This window comes from Oncorhynchus tshawytscha, linkage group LG08, assembly GCF_018296145.1.
Source record: "Oncorhynchus tshawytscha isolate Ot180627B linkage group LG08, Otsh_v2.0, whole genome shotgun sequence".
NCBI classification, from domain to species: domain Eukaryota; kingdom Metazoa; phylum Chordata; class Actinopteri; order Salmoniformes; family Salmonidae; genus Oncorhynchus; species Oncorhynchus tshawytscha.
This window is the reverse complement of record NC_056436.1, coordinates 36,632,018-36,649,937: the sequence shown is the minus strand read 5'-3', so window position 1 is coordinate 36,649,937 and position 17,920 is coordinate 36,632,018. Positions and strand designations below refer to the sequence as shown.

The 17,920-nt window shown below is 40.5% G+C and overlaps 1 protein-coding gene across 2 annotated transcripts; it reads left to right on the top strand.

Annotated features, from left to right (window-relative positions):
• Positions 1–1,331: 1,331 nt before the first annotated feature.
• Positions 1,332–17,551, top strand: LOC112256526 (zinc finger protein OZF). Of its 2 annotated transcripts, XM_024429842.2 has the most exons (5): positions 1,333–1,512; positions 13,948–14,106; positions 14,201–14,450; positions 14,542–14,730; positions 16,443–17,551. In XM_024429842.2, the coding sequence occupies exons 1-5, from the start codon at positions 1,510–1,512 to the stop codon at positions 16,445–16,447; spliced, it is 606 nt and encodes a 201-aa protein (XP_024285610.1). In that variant the 5' UTR covers positions 1,333–1,509; the 3' UTR covers positions 16,448–17,551. The 2 variants fall into 2 exon arrangements, with proteins under 2 accessions (XP_024285609.1, XP_024285610.1); XM_024429841.2 differs by having other exon boundaries at positions 1,332–1,512; positions 14,542–17,551.
• Positions 17,552–17,920: the final 369 nt, after the last annotated feature.

Below are 17,920 nucleotides of genomic sequence, written 5' to 3'. Positions count from 1 at the left end.
TTGTGCACTTAGGTTTATTACAGGTGCTAGCTACAGAACTCACCACTGTGTTTTATATCAAAATGTGGATTGGATTTCGCTGTCCGTGAGACGAGAACAACATGCTCTCGTGTTTGTCTATAAAGCACTTCCGAATAAGCTACCTTCTTATTTATCATCACTCTTCAATATTATAATTATAATTCCAAAAACCAGGTCTCAAGCATGGATTACACTTGAGGCCCATGCGATTTCCACAGAGTTGGGTATGGCTCCTTGTTACGCTCCTTGCCATTGGAATACCCTGCAGACTAAACTTAAACTTGTCCTCCTGTTGCCCATTTTAAATATTTATTGGAGGATTTTTGTATTGCTTGTAACTGTTTCGGGTAAGGCAAGTTCTTGTGCTGTTAGGGGAATAACCTATATATATTTTTTAAATTTTATCTTCATTTAACTAGGCAAGTCAGTTAAGAACAAATTCTTATTTTCAATAATGGCTGAGGAACAGTGGGTGTTCAGGGGCAGAATGACAGATGTCAGCTGACCTTGTCAGCACGGGGATTTGAACTTGCAACCTTTCAGTTACTAGTCCAACACTCTAACCACTAGGCTACCCTGCCGCCCCATGTGTAATCTGTTGGTGTATTTTGTTTGTGTTATCAGTGATCGTTTTGTTTGTCTTGTGTAGTTTCTTAATCATTGTACCTAAACTGTATGTGTAAACATGTATACGCAGGGCCCAGCTGTAAAAGAGACCTTGGTCTTGTTGAAATAAAGGTATAATAATTCTATCACATATCTACAACACAAAATCCATGTGTACATGTGTGTATAGTTCGTATGTAATCCTGTGTGTCTCTTCACAGTCCCCTTCTGTTCCATGAGGTGCATTTATTATTCATTTATTTTGATCTAATTTTACTGCTGGCATGAGATACTTGATGAGGAATGGAGTTCCATGTAGTCATGGCTCTATGTAGTACTGTGCACCACCAATAGTCTGTTCTGGATTTTGGGCCTGTGAAGAGACTTCTGGTGGCATGTCTTGCGGGGTGTGCATGGGTGTCCGAGTTGTGTGCTAGTAGTTTATATGCAGAGACCTAATTAATTTGAGAACCATCTAAGCTCATAAGTGCAGGACGGTAGAGAGCACGCACTTAATGTGTTGTGAAATCTGTTGTGAAATGTATTTTAATGTTGTTAAAATAATGTATCATAAACACTATACAAAAGAAGGCTTCCATCAACCATCCACACTTCAGTCCAGTAGGTGGCGGTAATTCATCACAAGCCATGCCAACCGACACGCTTCTCCTCAGAAGAAAAATAAGGTTCGGAGCATGCGCAGAATGCTTTTCATTTCGTGGCCTAGCCAGAACGTTCATAGAGATAGTATACCTCAGTGAGCCAGAGAGGTTTCGAACTTGAATTTGGATAGTATTACGCACCTCATAACATAACTAGCTACAAACGTGAAACGACCCTTCAAAAAAAGGAGGGGAAAAAGGATACAGCTAATTCAATAACATGGTAAGCAAACAGCATATTTAGCCCGTTTTGTGCCAACACAGCAACAGTTTCCGTTCGTCTTTGCAAGATGATGGTTCGCTTGCGTTAGCTAGCTTCAGCAAGAGATTATGGCTACGTACAGTTAACGTTAGTTCATGTAGCTACAGTAATGCTTTGCGTCTTCCTCCGCTTTAAAGAGCGACTGCACCTAAAAGCCACTTCTTGTTTTGAAAGTGGCCTATGAGCCATCGATATGAGTCAAACATTCATTCTAGTGTCAAAATGGACTAAGTGTAAGTAGTATAATGTTGGTAATAAAGTCAGTCGTTCAAAACAGAGATTTGCGAGATGATAGGAAGCAATGGTATGTAACGGAATGAAGGGTATACAACAGTTGTCTTTGGGTTGGCCAATAGAGGCTGTAACACTGAGCTAGATGCTACATCCAGGAACGGTATAGCATTCAGCTCAGAGTTAAATGCTGCATAGTTTCTGGCTCAGATGCCATGTTCAAGACAACTGGGAACTCGGCAAAATACGAGGTCAAATCATAACCTCTGATCTTCAGGTGGGAAAGTAGAAGTTCTAGAAAGAGGCCGGAGCTAGTTTTTTTTTACCCCCAAGTTACCAGTTCTGAACGCTCGGGTGTCGGAGTTTTCTGAGCTCGCAGTTGTTTTGAACGTAGCATGAGTTACAATATATTGCATACAATCCAGCTCAGAGTTACATTCAGCCTCCATAGGTTGACCACATTTTAAAATAGAGAATGCAAGACAAAATGATGATTTTGCAGAACAGTTAAATTTCCATCTAATTGGCGCCAGATTTTACTGCGAATATTCTGAAACCCGCATAAAAACAATATGCGCGTTTACCGACCAGAGATGTTTCCATAATGTGCTTTTTGCGCAAAAAGGGCTGTCCGTGATTTTTTTTAAATGTAACCTTTATTTAAATAGGCAAGTCCGTTAAGAACAAATTCTTATTGATAATGACGCCTACCAAAAGGCAAAGGACCTCCTGCGGGGATGGGGTCTGGGAATAAAAATATATGTAAATAAAAATATAGGACAAAACACACATCGCGACGAGAGACAACCCTACATAAAGAGACCTAAGATGACAACATAGCATGGCAGCAACACAACATGACAACATGGCAGGAGCACAAAACAGGGTACAAACATTGTTGGGCACAGACAACAGCACAAAGGGCAAGAAGGTAGGGACAACAATACATCACGCAAAGCAGCCACAACTTTCAGTAAGAATATCCATGATTGAGTCTTTGAATGAAGAGATTGAGATACAACTGTCCTGTTTGAGTGTTTGTTGCAGCTCGTTCCAGTAGCTAGCTGCAGCGAACTGAAAAGAGGAGCAACCCAGGGATGTGTGTGCTTTGGGGACCTTTTAACAGAATGTAACTGGCAGAACGGGTGTTGTATGTGGAGGATGAGGGTGGGTCTTGCGACGGGTATACAGAGATGACCAGTTTTCAGAGGAGTATAGAGTGCAGTGATGTGTCCTATAAGGAGCATTGGTGGCAAATCTGATGGTAAAGAACATCTAGGTGCTCGAGAGCACCCTTACCTGCCGATCTATAAATTACGTCTCCATAATCTAGCATGGGTAGTGGGATGGTCATCTAAATCAGTTAGTTTGGCAGTAGGGGTGAAAGAGGAGCGATTACGATAGAGGAAACCAAGTCTAGGTTTAACTTTAGCCTGCAGCTTTGATATGTGCTGAGAGGACAGTGTACCATCTAGCCATACTCCCAACTACTTGTATATGAGGTGACTACCTCAAGCGCTAAACCCTCAGAGGTAGTAATCACACCTGTGGGAAGAGGGGCATTCTTCTTACCAAACCACAAAAAAACATTTGTTTTGGAGGTGTTCATGATGATGTAGTGTACATAAAAATAACTTTTGTGATTACAATAGAAAATACATGTTAATGGGGTTTCATTACATTTTCAACTCTACTAATATAGCGAATGTGCACACTCTTGTCTTGGCACGTGTGCTGTAGCCAACAGCTCGCAGATGCAGTGTGGGTAGGCTACCTACATGATGATATTATTATAGGGCTGGGCAGGATACTGTATTTTACTATATACCGTGCTGATTTTGGCATGTAAATCTTGGTGGGAGGGGGAAAAAAGTGGGATGCATGCCAGCAAAGCCACAACACTAAACAATACATTAATTGTACTATAACGGTGACAAACGGTGCCCACAAACAGCCTACTGCTGTCCCAACAGCAGTCCCAACATCTTACCATGGCTACACCTAGCTATCAGCGGAGCCTTGTGTGGCTGCAAAACACTTAATTCAGCCTCCTTTACTGCCTTTTTTTTAACATAGCTGATATGGATGACATGCTTAAACAAATATGGTTTCTAATGAAAATTGAGATGTACAAACTATGGCATAAGGGGACGACAAGTAAGACATTAATGAGCGAGCTAGGATGGACACAGTCAATATAACTATTTGTTTAGCACTTTTGAAATGTACAGCGACAGAATTCAGAACATCGGCCGTTCTTAGTGTTCTCACTGTACACTAAGTCAGAACCCTAGGATAAATAAAGGAGGCACATAAGCAGACAATGAAAGCTCTAACAATATTCAATGATTACATTTCTCTAAAACAGGTTATAGACTACATGTGCACCAGCAAGTCAGAACAGTAGGTGGAATTAAGAGGGGTAAATAGACCAAATTATTAGGGTGAGGCACATGGGCTACTAACATCTTACTACACAACATACACGTAGTATTACTTTCTTAGCTACAGCACACATATCTCCCTGGCATATTACATAATTTCTGCAGCAGCATACACAACATTTCTGGACTCACCTTGTTGTGATATGCTAACTTGAACAGGAAGGTGGTGCGGCGGTCCTTCGTGGGCAGATTTTGCCATCAAAGTCTGGCATTCTCTGGATTTATGGTGCTTTCAAAATAACTGGGAACTCAGAAAAAAACAAGGTTATTAACTCAATTTTTTATATATATATATATTTACTCAATTTTATAAATATATATAAAGTCACACACTCAAGATAGCAAAAAAGACACCATGTTTGTGTGTGGCTTTATTAACTCAATTGTATGTATATATATTTATAAAATTGAGTTAATAAAGCCACACACTTAAGAAAGCAAAAAAGAGACCATGTTTGTGTGTGGCTTTATTAACTCAATTTTATAAATAATAATAAAATTGAGTTAATAAACCCACACACAAACATGGTCTCTTTTTTTGCTTTCTTGAGTAAGGCAGCTCCAAAATGCAGGTGTTTCAGCCTAGCTCAGTGCATTCTGTGGTGGTGGGGCAAGCCAGCAGTAAATATGGAGCATTGCACTGTGATTGACTCAGTGTTCTGTCACTCATAGGGACACCTCGTCACCACCAAGTCTATGGGTAAAGCTAGAAAATTCTAGCCCCTTGGTTGCTGACATAGAGTTACATTAGAAGTGCCCATCCAAGAAGGCTCAAGGTCATTGGCCACAGATAAAATGACGCCAAATCACGTTATATGTACAGTAGCTTTGATTGGACTGACATCATGCTTTCAAAATCTTAGCTAGCAGTCATCATCATGAATCAAGTCAACAATCTACTAGAAAATACTTTTTAATCCTTGTCATATGGTGAAATAATGGCGAGAAATTATAGACAACGTATCGGTGCTCATCGGCCGTTGGACATAAACATTACACAAGTTGGAAATCGCAAATTCAACAATGAGTAGTTTGGAAGGAATCCGTGAGAGTGGCGAATGTTAACTGCAAGCATTGTAAAGCAATCACTAGCCTGGTATTCTGTGTGTGTGTGTGTGTGTGTATATATATATATATAAACACACACATTTTTATACATTGTTTACATACTGATATGTGACACGTATCATTACCAAAATAACATGCAAAATAGGCCCCACCTGCCCTGAATGACGCGTTGCCACTGACAAGATACCCTGTATTGATGCATGGACCGGTTTGGGTTTTTACTTTACCTTCTGTAACGGTATTTCAATGTTTGGTTTGTTAAATGTGACATTGAACTCAGGCGGATGTAATGTCCATTTTTATAGTTTACTCCGTTCGCTACTTGAGTCGTCTTTCCGCTTCCCAACCCAGGCCCTGCCCTGTCACTCAAGGAAGGAGCAGTTACTCGACCACGGAGTCACAAGCACTTTCTTGCCGTTCACTCTGCATGGTCAGATAGATGCATCAATGTGACTATTGTTAGCCGCTAATCACTAGTTGTCTGGCTAGCTAGTTTGCTAAATCGGAGCAAACGTAGATGGCTGGTGCTAGTGTAGGCCTAGATAAGCATATTGTTTGCAATGGTATCTTAAATCAGAGAGGAATAAGTGAAACATGAATATGTTAGCCTAGCTAGCTACATGAGGTAAGAACATGGAATGTAACATCTAATTAGGGTTTGGAGACTTATCTCCCTCACCAACTTCAAACATCTGCTATCTGAGCAGCTAACCGATCGCTGCAGCTGTATATAGTCTATCGGTAAATAGCCCACCCATTTTTACCTACCTCATCCCCATACTGTTTTTATTTATTTACTTTTCTGCTCTTTTGCACGCCAATATCTCTACCTGTACATGACCATCTGATCATTTATCACTCCAGTGTTAATCTGCAAAATTGTAATTATTCTCTTACCTCCTCGTGCCTTTTGCACACAATGTATATAGACTCCCCTTTTTTTCTACTGTGTTATTGACTTGTTAATTGTTTACTCCATGTGTAACTCTGTGTTGTCTGTTCACACTGCTATGCTTTATCTTGGCCAGGTCGCAGTTGCAAATGAGAACTTGTTCTCAACTAGCCTACCTGGTGAAATAAATAAATAAATTTAAAAAGGGTCCCCTGGAAACAATGGGGAACTACTACTTCAAGGTCTCAGAGCAAGTGACATCACTGATTGAACCGCTATTTAGCGCGCACCGCTGACTAAGCTAGCCGTTTCACATCCGTTACACCCATATGCAGCCCTGCGTGGTACAGTGTGGAAATGATAACAAAAGTGCAAGAAATGCAGACATTTTAGAAAATGCTGAACATTATTTTAGTTTGAAGTTGGATTGAACAGTATAAAACAATCAAAGCCCCATTGAAATCACTTATTTGTGTTGCCACCCTAGTGTCATAAACTACTCAAAGCATATTTAGAACTTTAATTAATCCAAAACATAAAATATCGTCAAAAATGAGAGAGATATTGTGCTATGATGTTTTGGCCATATCGCCCAGCCCTAGATTATTATGGGCAAAATGTATTATTTTAATTAGTCAAATGGCAGCCAAGCATTGATCATCATGTCACCAGAATAAGACCCTCTATTTATTGGAAAGTAGTGTCAAGCTTATTACTGTGCACTTTCACCACCCTGTGAAGTTCATCGTAATTTATTTAATTTGTTGCCAAGAAACTGCATGCTTTCCGAGTCGTAGTGGGAGGGCCACACAATACATTTGCGTAACTCCAATTTACTCCGATATGATGGTTATTATATCAATATTTGATCATAAAAGCATTCCACGTAATTCATTTTACCGACACAAAATCCCACCTTGTAAAGCATAATTTGTTTTGTCGACATTTGGAACGTTTACCGACATATTTCCATCAAGCTTTTTGTGACTTTTTTTTTAATCCGACATGTACTTTACTCGCATGAAAAGGTTGGATGGAAACCTGGTTAGTGTAGCGTACATAAATACAAAATGTTGTCAACCTTCTTCACATTTTACTGCTGAAATGTCCTGACTCCATCTGCATGCCAAGCATTTCATCTCAATCAGTTTCATGTGAAGTTGCATTTAGATCTTCAATTACTTATTAGTGCGCATATTAAAGGTGATGGTGTTAACTACGGTTGTGGTGGTCACGACATTTTGTCAGCCGGTGATTGTCATGCAAATAACTGTGTCACATACCATTAATTAACATAAACACGTTTAGCATCTCCTCCATCTACATTTTACAAAGTCAAATCCATTTAATATAGCCAACACAGTTCTTTTAGCAGACAAGATTTACTTCGAATTCTGTGGCATTATTGTATATTATTTTATAGTATGAAGAATACAATTGAACATAGCTGAATAAAATAAAAAGGATATTTTCTCCAAATTATTTCAGAGGGATTGCGCACATGCAGCTGTTCTGTGTTGAGCAGTTAACAAAAAAAAACAGGTCCTATATGATTATTTTCAAGTTATCTTTGCAACTTTAGTTGTGATACAAACGTTAGGCTATATGCTTTGATTTTTAATACATTCTAAGGTTGCATGATGCAACTCTAATGATGATTTGAGAAATGTTGCATGAAAGGCATGGGCTCTGCTTTGTTTTTTGCACAGGCTGCACACACTTCATCAGTCTCTCAGTCACAATTTGACAAGCACTTGATAACATTCTCACCCATCAAACAATTTAATTTAATCTGGTCTTTATATATAGCCTATAGGTGGAATAATGTTCTATTTAGAATGGCCCACAAAAGAAAACTAATCCGTAGCCTGCATTCGAATAGCGAGTGGATGTTACGCTTGTTTTCAATATGCCAGCATAGGCAGCGCGTCCAAAAGGCTAGGGGAATGTAAGCTTTTCCTAAAGTAAATTGAATAAAGTTTCCAAAATTATATAGCCTTTAATAGCCTACTCCCATCTATACAGAAATACAATAATTCAAAATAGGGTACTAAAGCATGATTTGGCCACAGAGGATCATTTAGCTTATTTTTTAATCGTATTGCCTACAGTTGGAAGGAAAGGCAGCGCGTGCAATTTGGGCAGATTATTGTTGAGTTGCGACTGTCTGTGAAAAGTAGAGGCCAAAGCAGTCATATCACAATATTTCTAAATACAATTGCAGAAAAACATAGTTATTGTTGTAAAGAGAAGACAACTAAAAGACAGATTAGTCTTTTCATTATCAAAATTCTCAATTGAATTGAGCAAACAACAGTATAGTCTATTTTATTGGCGCCAGCGGAGAGGATCGGCAATGTCCCCTGTGAGTGCGCACTGAGCATATTCACTGTTTATCATTGTTGGGTCAGGGCTCCTTAAGTTGTTTTTTTTTTTACAATATTTTCCTCCTCTAGTTTAGATGGACGCCAGATTCCATTAGTCTCCCCTTCTCGTAGGCATGTCATATGCACCACATTGGTTTTTTTTAAAGGTTTGTCAGTGTCAGCAGAGTAGGCTACCCTGTAATTTGTCATATTAAAAAATATTCTGCTAATGTCTCCAGTCATGTAAAGTGTAGTAGAATTGCATGAAATGTGTTTATAAAAGGCCCCATTTTTTCCATGCTAAGAAAGAAGGAACGTATATGATATACCCTAGGCCTATACACACTTAGCCATGTATTGAAGTCTTTTTTGTTGTTGTTGCGAACAGTGATTGAGGTATATTGTTAGTCTAAATTATGACGATCGAAATCTACTAATCCTATTAGAAATAGTAGGCTATTGGCTTCTCCAAACTTGAAACTCACGCGTGCTATGTATGCCAGGTTGTAAAGCAGATTTAATGTGCTTCATTTTAAGAATTGAGCAAAAAATATATTTACACGAGATGGCTGGGATCCTCTTTTAAATAGTTGCCTGTCAAAACTGGTCAATGGCTGGGCTTATAAGAACACATTTCACTAGGCCCTGTAGGCTATGTGCTCTCTAACCGTGTTCCAGGGGTCTTTAGGCCTATACGTTACCTTTTGAGTTATTTGGCCACTTTAGTTGTCACTATGATTTGAAAAAGGCATGCTGTTTCTTGCCTTACTGCACATGCTGGGCATCATTACATTTGACAATTTTTCATTTGACTTTTCTCCCCAATTTCGTGGTATCCAATTGGTAGTTAGTCTTGTCTCATCGCTGAAACTTCTTTACAGACTCAGTAGAGGCAAAGGTTGAGAGCCGTGCATCCTCCAAAACACGACCCGCACTGCTTCTTGACACAACGCCCGCTTAACCCAGAAGCACCTATGTGTAGGAGGAAACACTGTACACCTGGCGACCGTGTCAGCGTGCATGTGCCCGGTCCGCCACAGGCGTCGCTAGAGCGCGATGGGACAAGGACATCCCGGCCTGCCTAACCCGGACCACACTGGGCCAATTGTGCGCCACCCCATGGGTCTCCCGGTCGCGGCCAGCTGCGACAGAGCCTGAACTCGAACCAGGATCTTATGTGGCACAGGGATGCAGTGCCTTAGACCACTGCGCCATTCGAGAGGCCTGCCCATTGGGGAGTGGCAGCAATGAAACGATTGTAATTGGATCGCAATTGGATATCATGAAATTGGGAGAAAAATTGTGTAACATTTAGTGTCTGAAATGAATTCCAGAAAGTTGTTAGTCTCAGCCTCTTCCCTGGGTAAAACCATATCTAAGAACCGGTGTTGTACTGTATTACTATGGGGTGGCATAGGTCAACACACTTATCCCTCTACAGCTACATATACAGTGCATATTCAGACCCCTTGACTTTTTCCACATTTTGTTACATTACAGCCTTATTCTAAAATGGATTAAATAAATAAAAAACCTCCTCATTCTACACATACTACCCCATAATTATAAAGCGAAAACAGGTTTTTAGAAATGTTTGCAAATGTATAAAAAATGAAAAACGCACCTTATTTTACATACAGTTGAAGTCGGAAGTTTGCATACACAAATACATTTAAACTCAGTTTTTCACAATTCCTGACATTTAATCCTAGTAAATATTCCCTGTCTTAGGTCAGTTAGGATCACTACTTTATTTTAAGAATGTGAAATGTCAGTATAATAGCAGAGAATGATTTATTTCAGCTTTTATTTCTTTAATCACATTCAGAAGTTTACATACACTCAATTAGTATTTGGTAGCATTGCCTTTAAATTGTTTAACTTGGGTCAAAGTTTCAGGTAGCCTTCCATAAGCTTCTCACAATAAGTTCTCCTGACAGAGCTGGTGTAACTGAGGCAGGTTTGTCTTGACTTTTGCCTTATGGCAAGGTGCTCCATCATGCTGGAAAAGGCATTGTTCATCACCAAACTGTTCCTGGATGGTTGGGAGAAGTTTCTCTCAGAGGATGTGTTGGTACAGTTCTTTATTCATGGCTGTGTTCTTAGGCAAACTTGTGAGTGAGCCCACTCCCATGGCTGAGAAGCAACCCCACACGTGCATGGTCTCGGGATGCTTTACTGTCGGCATGACACAGAACTGATGGTAGCGCTCACCTTGTCTTCTCCGGACAAGCTTTTTTCCAGATGCCCCAAACAATCGGAAAGGGGATTCATCAGAGAAAATGACTTTACCCCAGTCCTCAACAGTCCAATGCCTGTACCAAAGTGGCTTCTTTGCTGCCCTTCTTGACACCAGGCCATCCTCCAAAAGTCTTCGCCTCACTGTGCGTGCAGATGCACTCACACCTGCCTGCTGCCATACCTGAGCAAGCTCTGTACTGGTGGTGCCCCGATCCCACAGCTGAATCAACTTTAAGAGACGATCCTGGAGCTTGCTGGACTTTCTTGGGTGACCTGAAGCCTTCTTCACAACAATTGAACCGCTCTCCTTGAAGTTCTTGATGATCCGATAAATGGTTGATTTAGGTGCAATCTTACTGGCAGTAATATCCTTACCTGTGAAGCCCATTTTGTGCAAAACAATAATGACGGCACATGTTTCCTTACAGGTAACCATGGTGGACAGAGGAAGAACAATGATTCCAAGCACCACCCTCCTTTTGAAGCTTCCAGTCTGTTATTCGAACTCAATCAGCATGACAGAGTGATCTCCAGCCTTGTCTTCGTCAACACTCACACCTGTGTTAACGAGAGAATCACTGACATGCTGTCAGCTGGTCCTTTTGTGGCAGGGCTGAAATGCAGAGGAAATGGTTTTTGGGATTCAGTTCATTTGTATGGCAAAGAGGGACTTTGCAATGAATTGCAAGTCATCTGATCACTCTTCATAACATTCTGGAGTGCAAATTGCCATCATACAAACTGAGGCAGCAGACTTTGTGAAAATTAATATTTGTTTAATTCTCAAAACTTTTGGCCACGACTGTATACCGTAGCTAATACAAAGCACCGGGATACATTTTTCAACTAACCTTTACTTGACAATACTTTCTTTGTTCCCGATTCGGAAGTAGCTTGTCTCTTTATAAATGTCTGTGAACAGTTTCAATTAGGTACTGAAAATGTACAGTGAGAAATGCCTCTTGCATGTGTTTGGGTCACATGGCTGCATTGCTTAGAACTGATAGTTCCTGCAAATATGTTGGGAAGTGCGAGATGCCCTCCAGCTAAAATGGTGAGGGAACTCCTCACGAATATTAACTTTTTATTGGAGTTCCACCTGCAACTAGAAACAGGCGTTTCTGAATTGATAATGAAGAAAGTAATACCAAGTAAAAATTGGTCTAGAATTTGCTGTTTACCCTTAACACTAGCAGCATGTCAACAGCTATCCACAAGCTGTAACAGCTTATGTTGGACTACTTCATATGATTTATTAGCTAGCTAACGTTAGGTTGCTAGTAGTGAAGCACCGATATCCAATATTTTCCTTGCCAAAAAAGACGATACCGATATTTACAATTTTAGCAGCCTTTTAAGCATTCTAGTATAGTTAAATAGTTAACACACATGGATGCAGCGGTCTAAGGCACTGCTTCTCAGCGCAAGAGGCGTCACTACAGTCCCTGGTTCAAATCCAGGCTGTAACACATCCAGCCATGATTGGGAGTCCCATAGTGTGGCGCACAATTGGCCCAGCATTGTCCGGGCCGTCTTTGTAAATAAGAATTTGTTCTTAACTGACTTGCTTAGTTAAACAAAGGTTACACACACACCACACTGACCAAAAAGTTATTTTGTTGGCATTTACGTATGCCCCCATTACCAGTAAAACATAATCAAAACCTATTTCTTTTGTTTTGTTTTTCATTTGTTCAGTAATTTCATTCTCAACCAAGATTTCAATGGAATGCCGTTTGTCCTTGCGTGTCATAAAAAACGATACAATTTAAATAACACTATTTTACATGTCAAATAATGTGACATCTGTTTTTAGTTAGCTAACTATATAGCTGGGTGTCATCTAAAATAACCATCATTTATAAGACAGTTCTTATTTGATTAATGGTGGTCGGACCCATCTGTGAAGCTAACCACAATAAGGATTAGCCACAATAGTGGACTTTGTGGTTAGCCTTCAAAATAAAATAATGGCATAATTCTATTTGTATTAATTTGCATTACTTTCAATTACATACTTTTATTTTGAAGGCAAACCGCAAATTCCACTATTGTGCCTAATCCTTATTGTGGCTTGCTTCACAACCCCAGTGCGGTCAGCCTCACTAGCCAGATGAAGCCAGCTGGCTGCTTATAACATTAGCTTTGGGCAACAGGGTTAAGTAGCTGGCTAGCTATTTATTCTCATGAACCGAAGTTCAATTTCAATAGGCGAACAACAAGTGGCATCCTAGCTATTAATTACTCACAAGGATTCCTAATCATTGCTAAGAATAATGAAAATGACTGCAGGTTCTACTGGTCATTGTTTTCAGGCTGGTTGTATTGGTGCTAGCTAGTTACTAAGCTAAAGCTAGTTACCCCAGAAATTGCGGTCGAACAAATGATGCTTTATTACCAACGCGGTATTGTAAACACATCGTTCGTGGCCAGTGTTTGCTTGTTTGCAGATTTTTTTTGTACAGGTTTGACTGTGCTACTGTATCTTTTTTTCACGCGCAAAGACATAAATGGCGTTCCATAGTATGTATGTCGTGAAGCTAATAGCAGTGACGCTATTACTGTGTAACTCCAGTAGGACAAGATCTGAAAAATAGCGCACTTGGTAGTGTGTACCGTTGCTCAACCAGTTGGCGAAAGCCAACATCGCCAACAGCAGAGAATGGTTGATTGTCAAGGGCAATGAATCCCATTATCTTGGCTTTAATGGATTTCGCCTTTGGGTTGTCTCGCTTTGAGTTGTCTCATTACGTCACATACCTACGTTATATAGGTATGCACGTCAGCTTTGACATCGGTTTTGCACATCGGGATGTTAAACTAGACATTGGCCGAATCCGATGTTGGCATTTTTTGCTAATATCGTCCGATTCCGATATATCGTGCATCCCTAGTTGCTAGCTAGACTCCTCTTCGTGTGTCTCATTTCCCAAGGTGAAAGACTTGGGTTGTTCTTGATTTGAGGTGGCATTTACGTTCCTCGCCTTTGCAACCATGAAAAACACTTAAAATGACTAACAGTTACACATCATACATGTTTTTGTTTATATTGAACTGTCCCACTTGCTACTACACCTTTTCATAAATCTAGTGTGTGTTGTATACAGATATTGAACTTGACCCACCTACATAATATCTGTTGTCATTATTCTAGGAATGTGAGGACAGTGCCAGCATGTCTCTTCCCCACCACCCTGATCCCGAACCTACAGAGTCACTGGCTCCTGATTGTAACGGTGGAACTCTTGCACTGCTGCTGGAAGACTGCATTAATCTGCTGGGGCCAAATGCAGAGTCTATGAAACTGGAGGAGGTAGCGTAGTAAGCCTACATTACCATGTAGTTTGTCAGTGTTTATTAATCCATTCGACACCACCTACACTCTGTTTATGTTGTGTTTATTTTAGGATTGTGAGGACATTTCCAGCATGTCTCTTCCCCACCAAACTGAGCCCAATATGCCCCTCAAGTGGGTAACAGTACTGCTGGAAGACTGCAGGAAATCACTGAGTCCTGGCTGTAACAGTGGAGCTCAGTGGACACTACTGCCTCTCAAGAGAGTTCGAGTACAGCTGGAGGACTGCAGAAAGAAGCTTGGGCCAAATGCACAGTCTATACAAGTTGAGGTTGTTGATAGCAGAGGATCATCTAATCCAGGTATTTGATCAAATTTGCAAACACTTATTATGCATTTGGTTATATTTGACTTGTGTTGATGAACTTGATGCTGACTCTCTTCTCTGTGTAGCCCAAGACCCTCTCCCTCACACAGGTGTAAAGCCCAACCAACATGGAGAGCTTGGAGAGAATTCATCTGCATCAACCGAATATGGAGAGATCTCTGCTCCAGGAGAGCTTGGCGGGAACTCCTCTGCAACAGATCTTAAACTAAAGGATGCCAACAAAACAAAAAGACCTCACCACTGCTCTCAGTGTGGTAAGAGTTTCAAAACATCAAATGATCTAAAAGTACATCAGAGAATTCACACTGGAGAGAAGCCTTACCACTGCCCTTATTGTGGGAAGGATTTTGCTCAGCCTGGTTATTTTAATGTGCACCTGCGACAGCACACTGGAGAAAAGCCTTACCAATGCTCTGAATGTGATCAATGTTTTTCACGTCCTGACAGTTTTAAATTACACCAAAAAGTTCACATAAAAATTCATACTGAAAAGAAGCCTTATTACTGCTCTGACTGTGGGAAGAATTTCTCTCAGGCGAGTTACTTTAAGATACACCAACGAATTCACACTGGAGAAAAACCCTTCCACTGCTCTGGCTGCGAGAAGTGCTTTACTACATCAGCTGAATTGAAATTGCATGAGCGGGTACATTCAGGAGTTAAACCTCACCACTGTGCTGACTGTGGGAAGAGTTTTTCTGTACTTTCTCGATTACGAAGACATCAACTTACACATACTGGAGAAAAACCTTTCTCCTGTCAACAGTGTGGAAAAGGTTTCCCTGAAAAATTTAGTTTACAAACACACCAGCAAATACATATCGGAGAGAAGGCTTTTAACTGCTCTGACTGTGGGAAGAGTTTTACCTTAAAACGTTACTTAACAATTCATCAAAGATCACACACTGGACAGAAACCGTACAAATGCTCTGTCTGTGGGAAGGAATTCGCACGAGGTAGCAACTTCATAGCACACCAGCGAGTACATACTGGAGAGAAGCCATACTCCTGCTCCTTTTGTGAGAAACGATGCTATACATCAACTGATCTAAAAATTCATCAGAGAATGCACACAGGAGAGAAACCATTCCCTTGCCCTGATTGTGAAAAACGCTTCAGTGCAAAAGTTCAACTAACAGCTCATCAGAGAGTGCACACAGGCGAGTTGCCTTACTCATGCTGTGAATGTGGGAGGGGCTACCCACACCTGCAAAGTTTGAAGTACCACCGGGAAAAACAACACAAATTGAAAATCTCACCACTGAAGAAGACGACTAAGAAGAACACAATGAAATAACGTGCTACATTTCTCATTGTCAATCCGAGCAAGACATTGTTGAGTCGGTTGATACTGGAAAGGGGCTTTGTATCACAGTTAGTAGTGTGAACTGGGATGTTCAGCATTAGGATCCCCTTCATACACCAGAACACGCACTGGAGAAAACCCTTGAAAGGTGTCGTTATGCGTTGATTTATTCTTTGCTATTTAGGTGGCAGTGTACGACACAGGGCCAGTTTCCCAGAAACTAGTCCCGGATTAAGCTATTTCAACAGAGATTCTCCCGTTGCGCAAGAGGTGTGTGAAGATGCTTAGGAATAATTTGTGCACTGATTACAGACCAGTCATGTGTAGCAGCAGGTTGCCCGCTAAATCATATTTCAATCGGTAATGTATTGATCTTTGCTATGTACAGCCCTGCCTCATATAAGCAGTTACTAACAAGATTTTCCTCAATCTGCGCATAGAATAAGATGTTTTTTTCCCTGTGTTTTAAGCATTCAACGAAAAGAAAACCTTCCCTACAATCAAAGATGGGGAAGGTTTGATAATGCTGTGGGGTTGCTTTGCTGCCTCTGGTATTGGGGGCCTTGAGGGTGTGCAAGGCATCATGAAATCTGCAGGTTATCAGGTGTTTTTGGAGTCCAATGTTAAACCCAGTGTCCAAAAATGTGGTCTCCATTGAAGGTTGAGGGTGTTCCAGCAGTACAACGACCCCAACAAAAACACACAAAGCACCCAGGAATGGTTCAAGAAGAGAGACTGTTCTGGAGTGGCCAGCGAAGATTCCTGATCTGAATCACAACCAAAACCAAAACCTATGGTGAGAGTTGAAACAGAGGTTGCTGCAGGTTACCCCTCAAACATTGAAGAATTAGAGCACTTTGCTACTAAAAAGTGGGCCAAACATCCAGTTGAAAGGTGCAGCAAGCTCATCGATGGTTATAATAAATGTTTGTCTGCAATTAACTTTGCCAAAGGATGTGCAACCAAGTAGCACCAGGGTATCGATACCATTTGTCTTTTATTTTCTCAATTAAAATTGTAAATTTAACAAAATTGGTTCTGCAATGTTGAAAATCCAGTAAGCTGTGGCCAAAAGTTAGGGAGTTATTTGAGTGCAGTGCAGTCAGAAAAGTGATTTTCATGTGTTTTATATATATTTATATATATTTCCACACTGAGGTTGGAATAATACTGAAATTGTGAAAATGATAATGCCCTTTTAGCTTAAGAGCTGTTTGAAAAGACTGCCTGAAATTTCAACCTGTATTAATGGGATGGAGTTCTGGCCTCTGGTGACATCACCAGGCAGTAAATGGGTTAATAGACCAATAAGAAATAGTTACAAACCTCTCTGCCAATAACAGCTTGTTTTCAGTTTTACACTCCCCACAAAGACCACTCCCTGTCAGTCCTAGCAAAATTCTTGCTTGAGAAATGGGTCTTTGCTACGAAGCTATTTTTGTTTGTTTTCATTTAAAATGCTCACAAATAATCACAGTAAGGTACTAAATTGTTATCTAGAAATGTAATATTGAGATAAAAGCAAGGATGCCAATATATTTGTCTGAAACTGTGCTGTACAATATTCAAATCCTGCTTTATGTGCCCTCTTGACTCCTGTAAATGTTTATTTTGCTGCTTACTGTGCTCCCCTCCCCCCAGTGAAAACAATTTAAGAGATGAACCAATTGCAATCTAATCAAAGTATTTGTATACAAATTGATCAAACACGTTCACTTTTTAATTAAAAAAGTCATTTGTATTTTACTCAGTCACTACAGTGCCTGCTTTACAGCCGACACTTGGCATTGCACATGGTGATCTTGGGATTGTGTGCAGCTGCTGGCCATGGAAACCCATTTCATGAAGCTCCCAACAAACAGTTATTGTGCTGATTGATGTTGCTTCCAGAAGCAGTTTGGAACTCAGTAGTGAGTGTTGCAACCAAATATAGACGATTTTACATGCTAGGCACTTCAGCGGACCCGTTTTGTGAGTTGTGTGGCCTACCACTTAGTGTCTGGAGAAATTGTTGCTCCTAGACTTTTCCACTTCAAAAATACATTTGCAGTGTTGACCGTGAATGCGGTCTCCGCTAAAGAGGTAACATTGCCTTTAAATTTCAATCACGCTGTAAAACTGAACTTCTGTGATGTGGA

What these genes read in the sequence shown, in the direction of transcription:
- LOC112256526 (XM_024429841.2), top strand. An exon ending in AGTCTATGAAACTGGAGGAG is followed by an intron (nt 14,107 to 14,200) that starts GTAGCGTAGTAA and finishes TGTTTATTTTAG; the next exon opens with GATTGTGAGGACATTTCCAG. An exon ending in CAGAGGATCATCTAATCCAG is followed by an intron (nt 14,451 to 14,541) that starts GTATTTGATCAA and finishes TTCTCTGTGTAG; the next exon opens with CCCAAGACCCTCTCCCTCAC.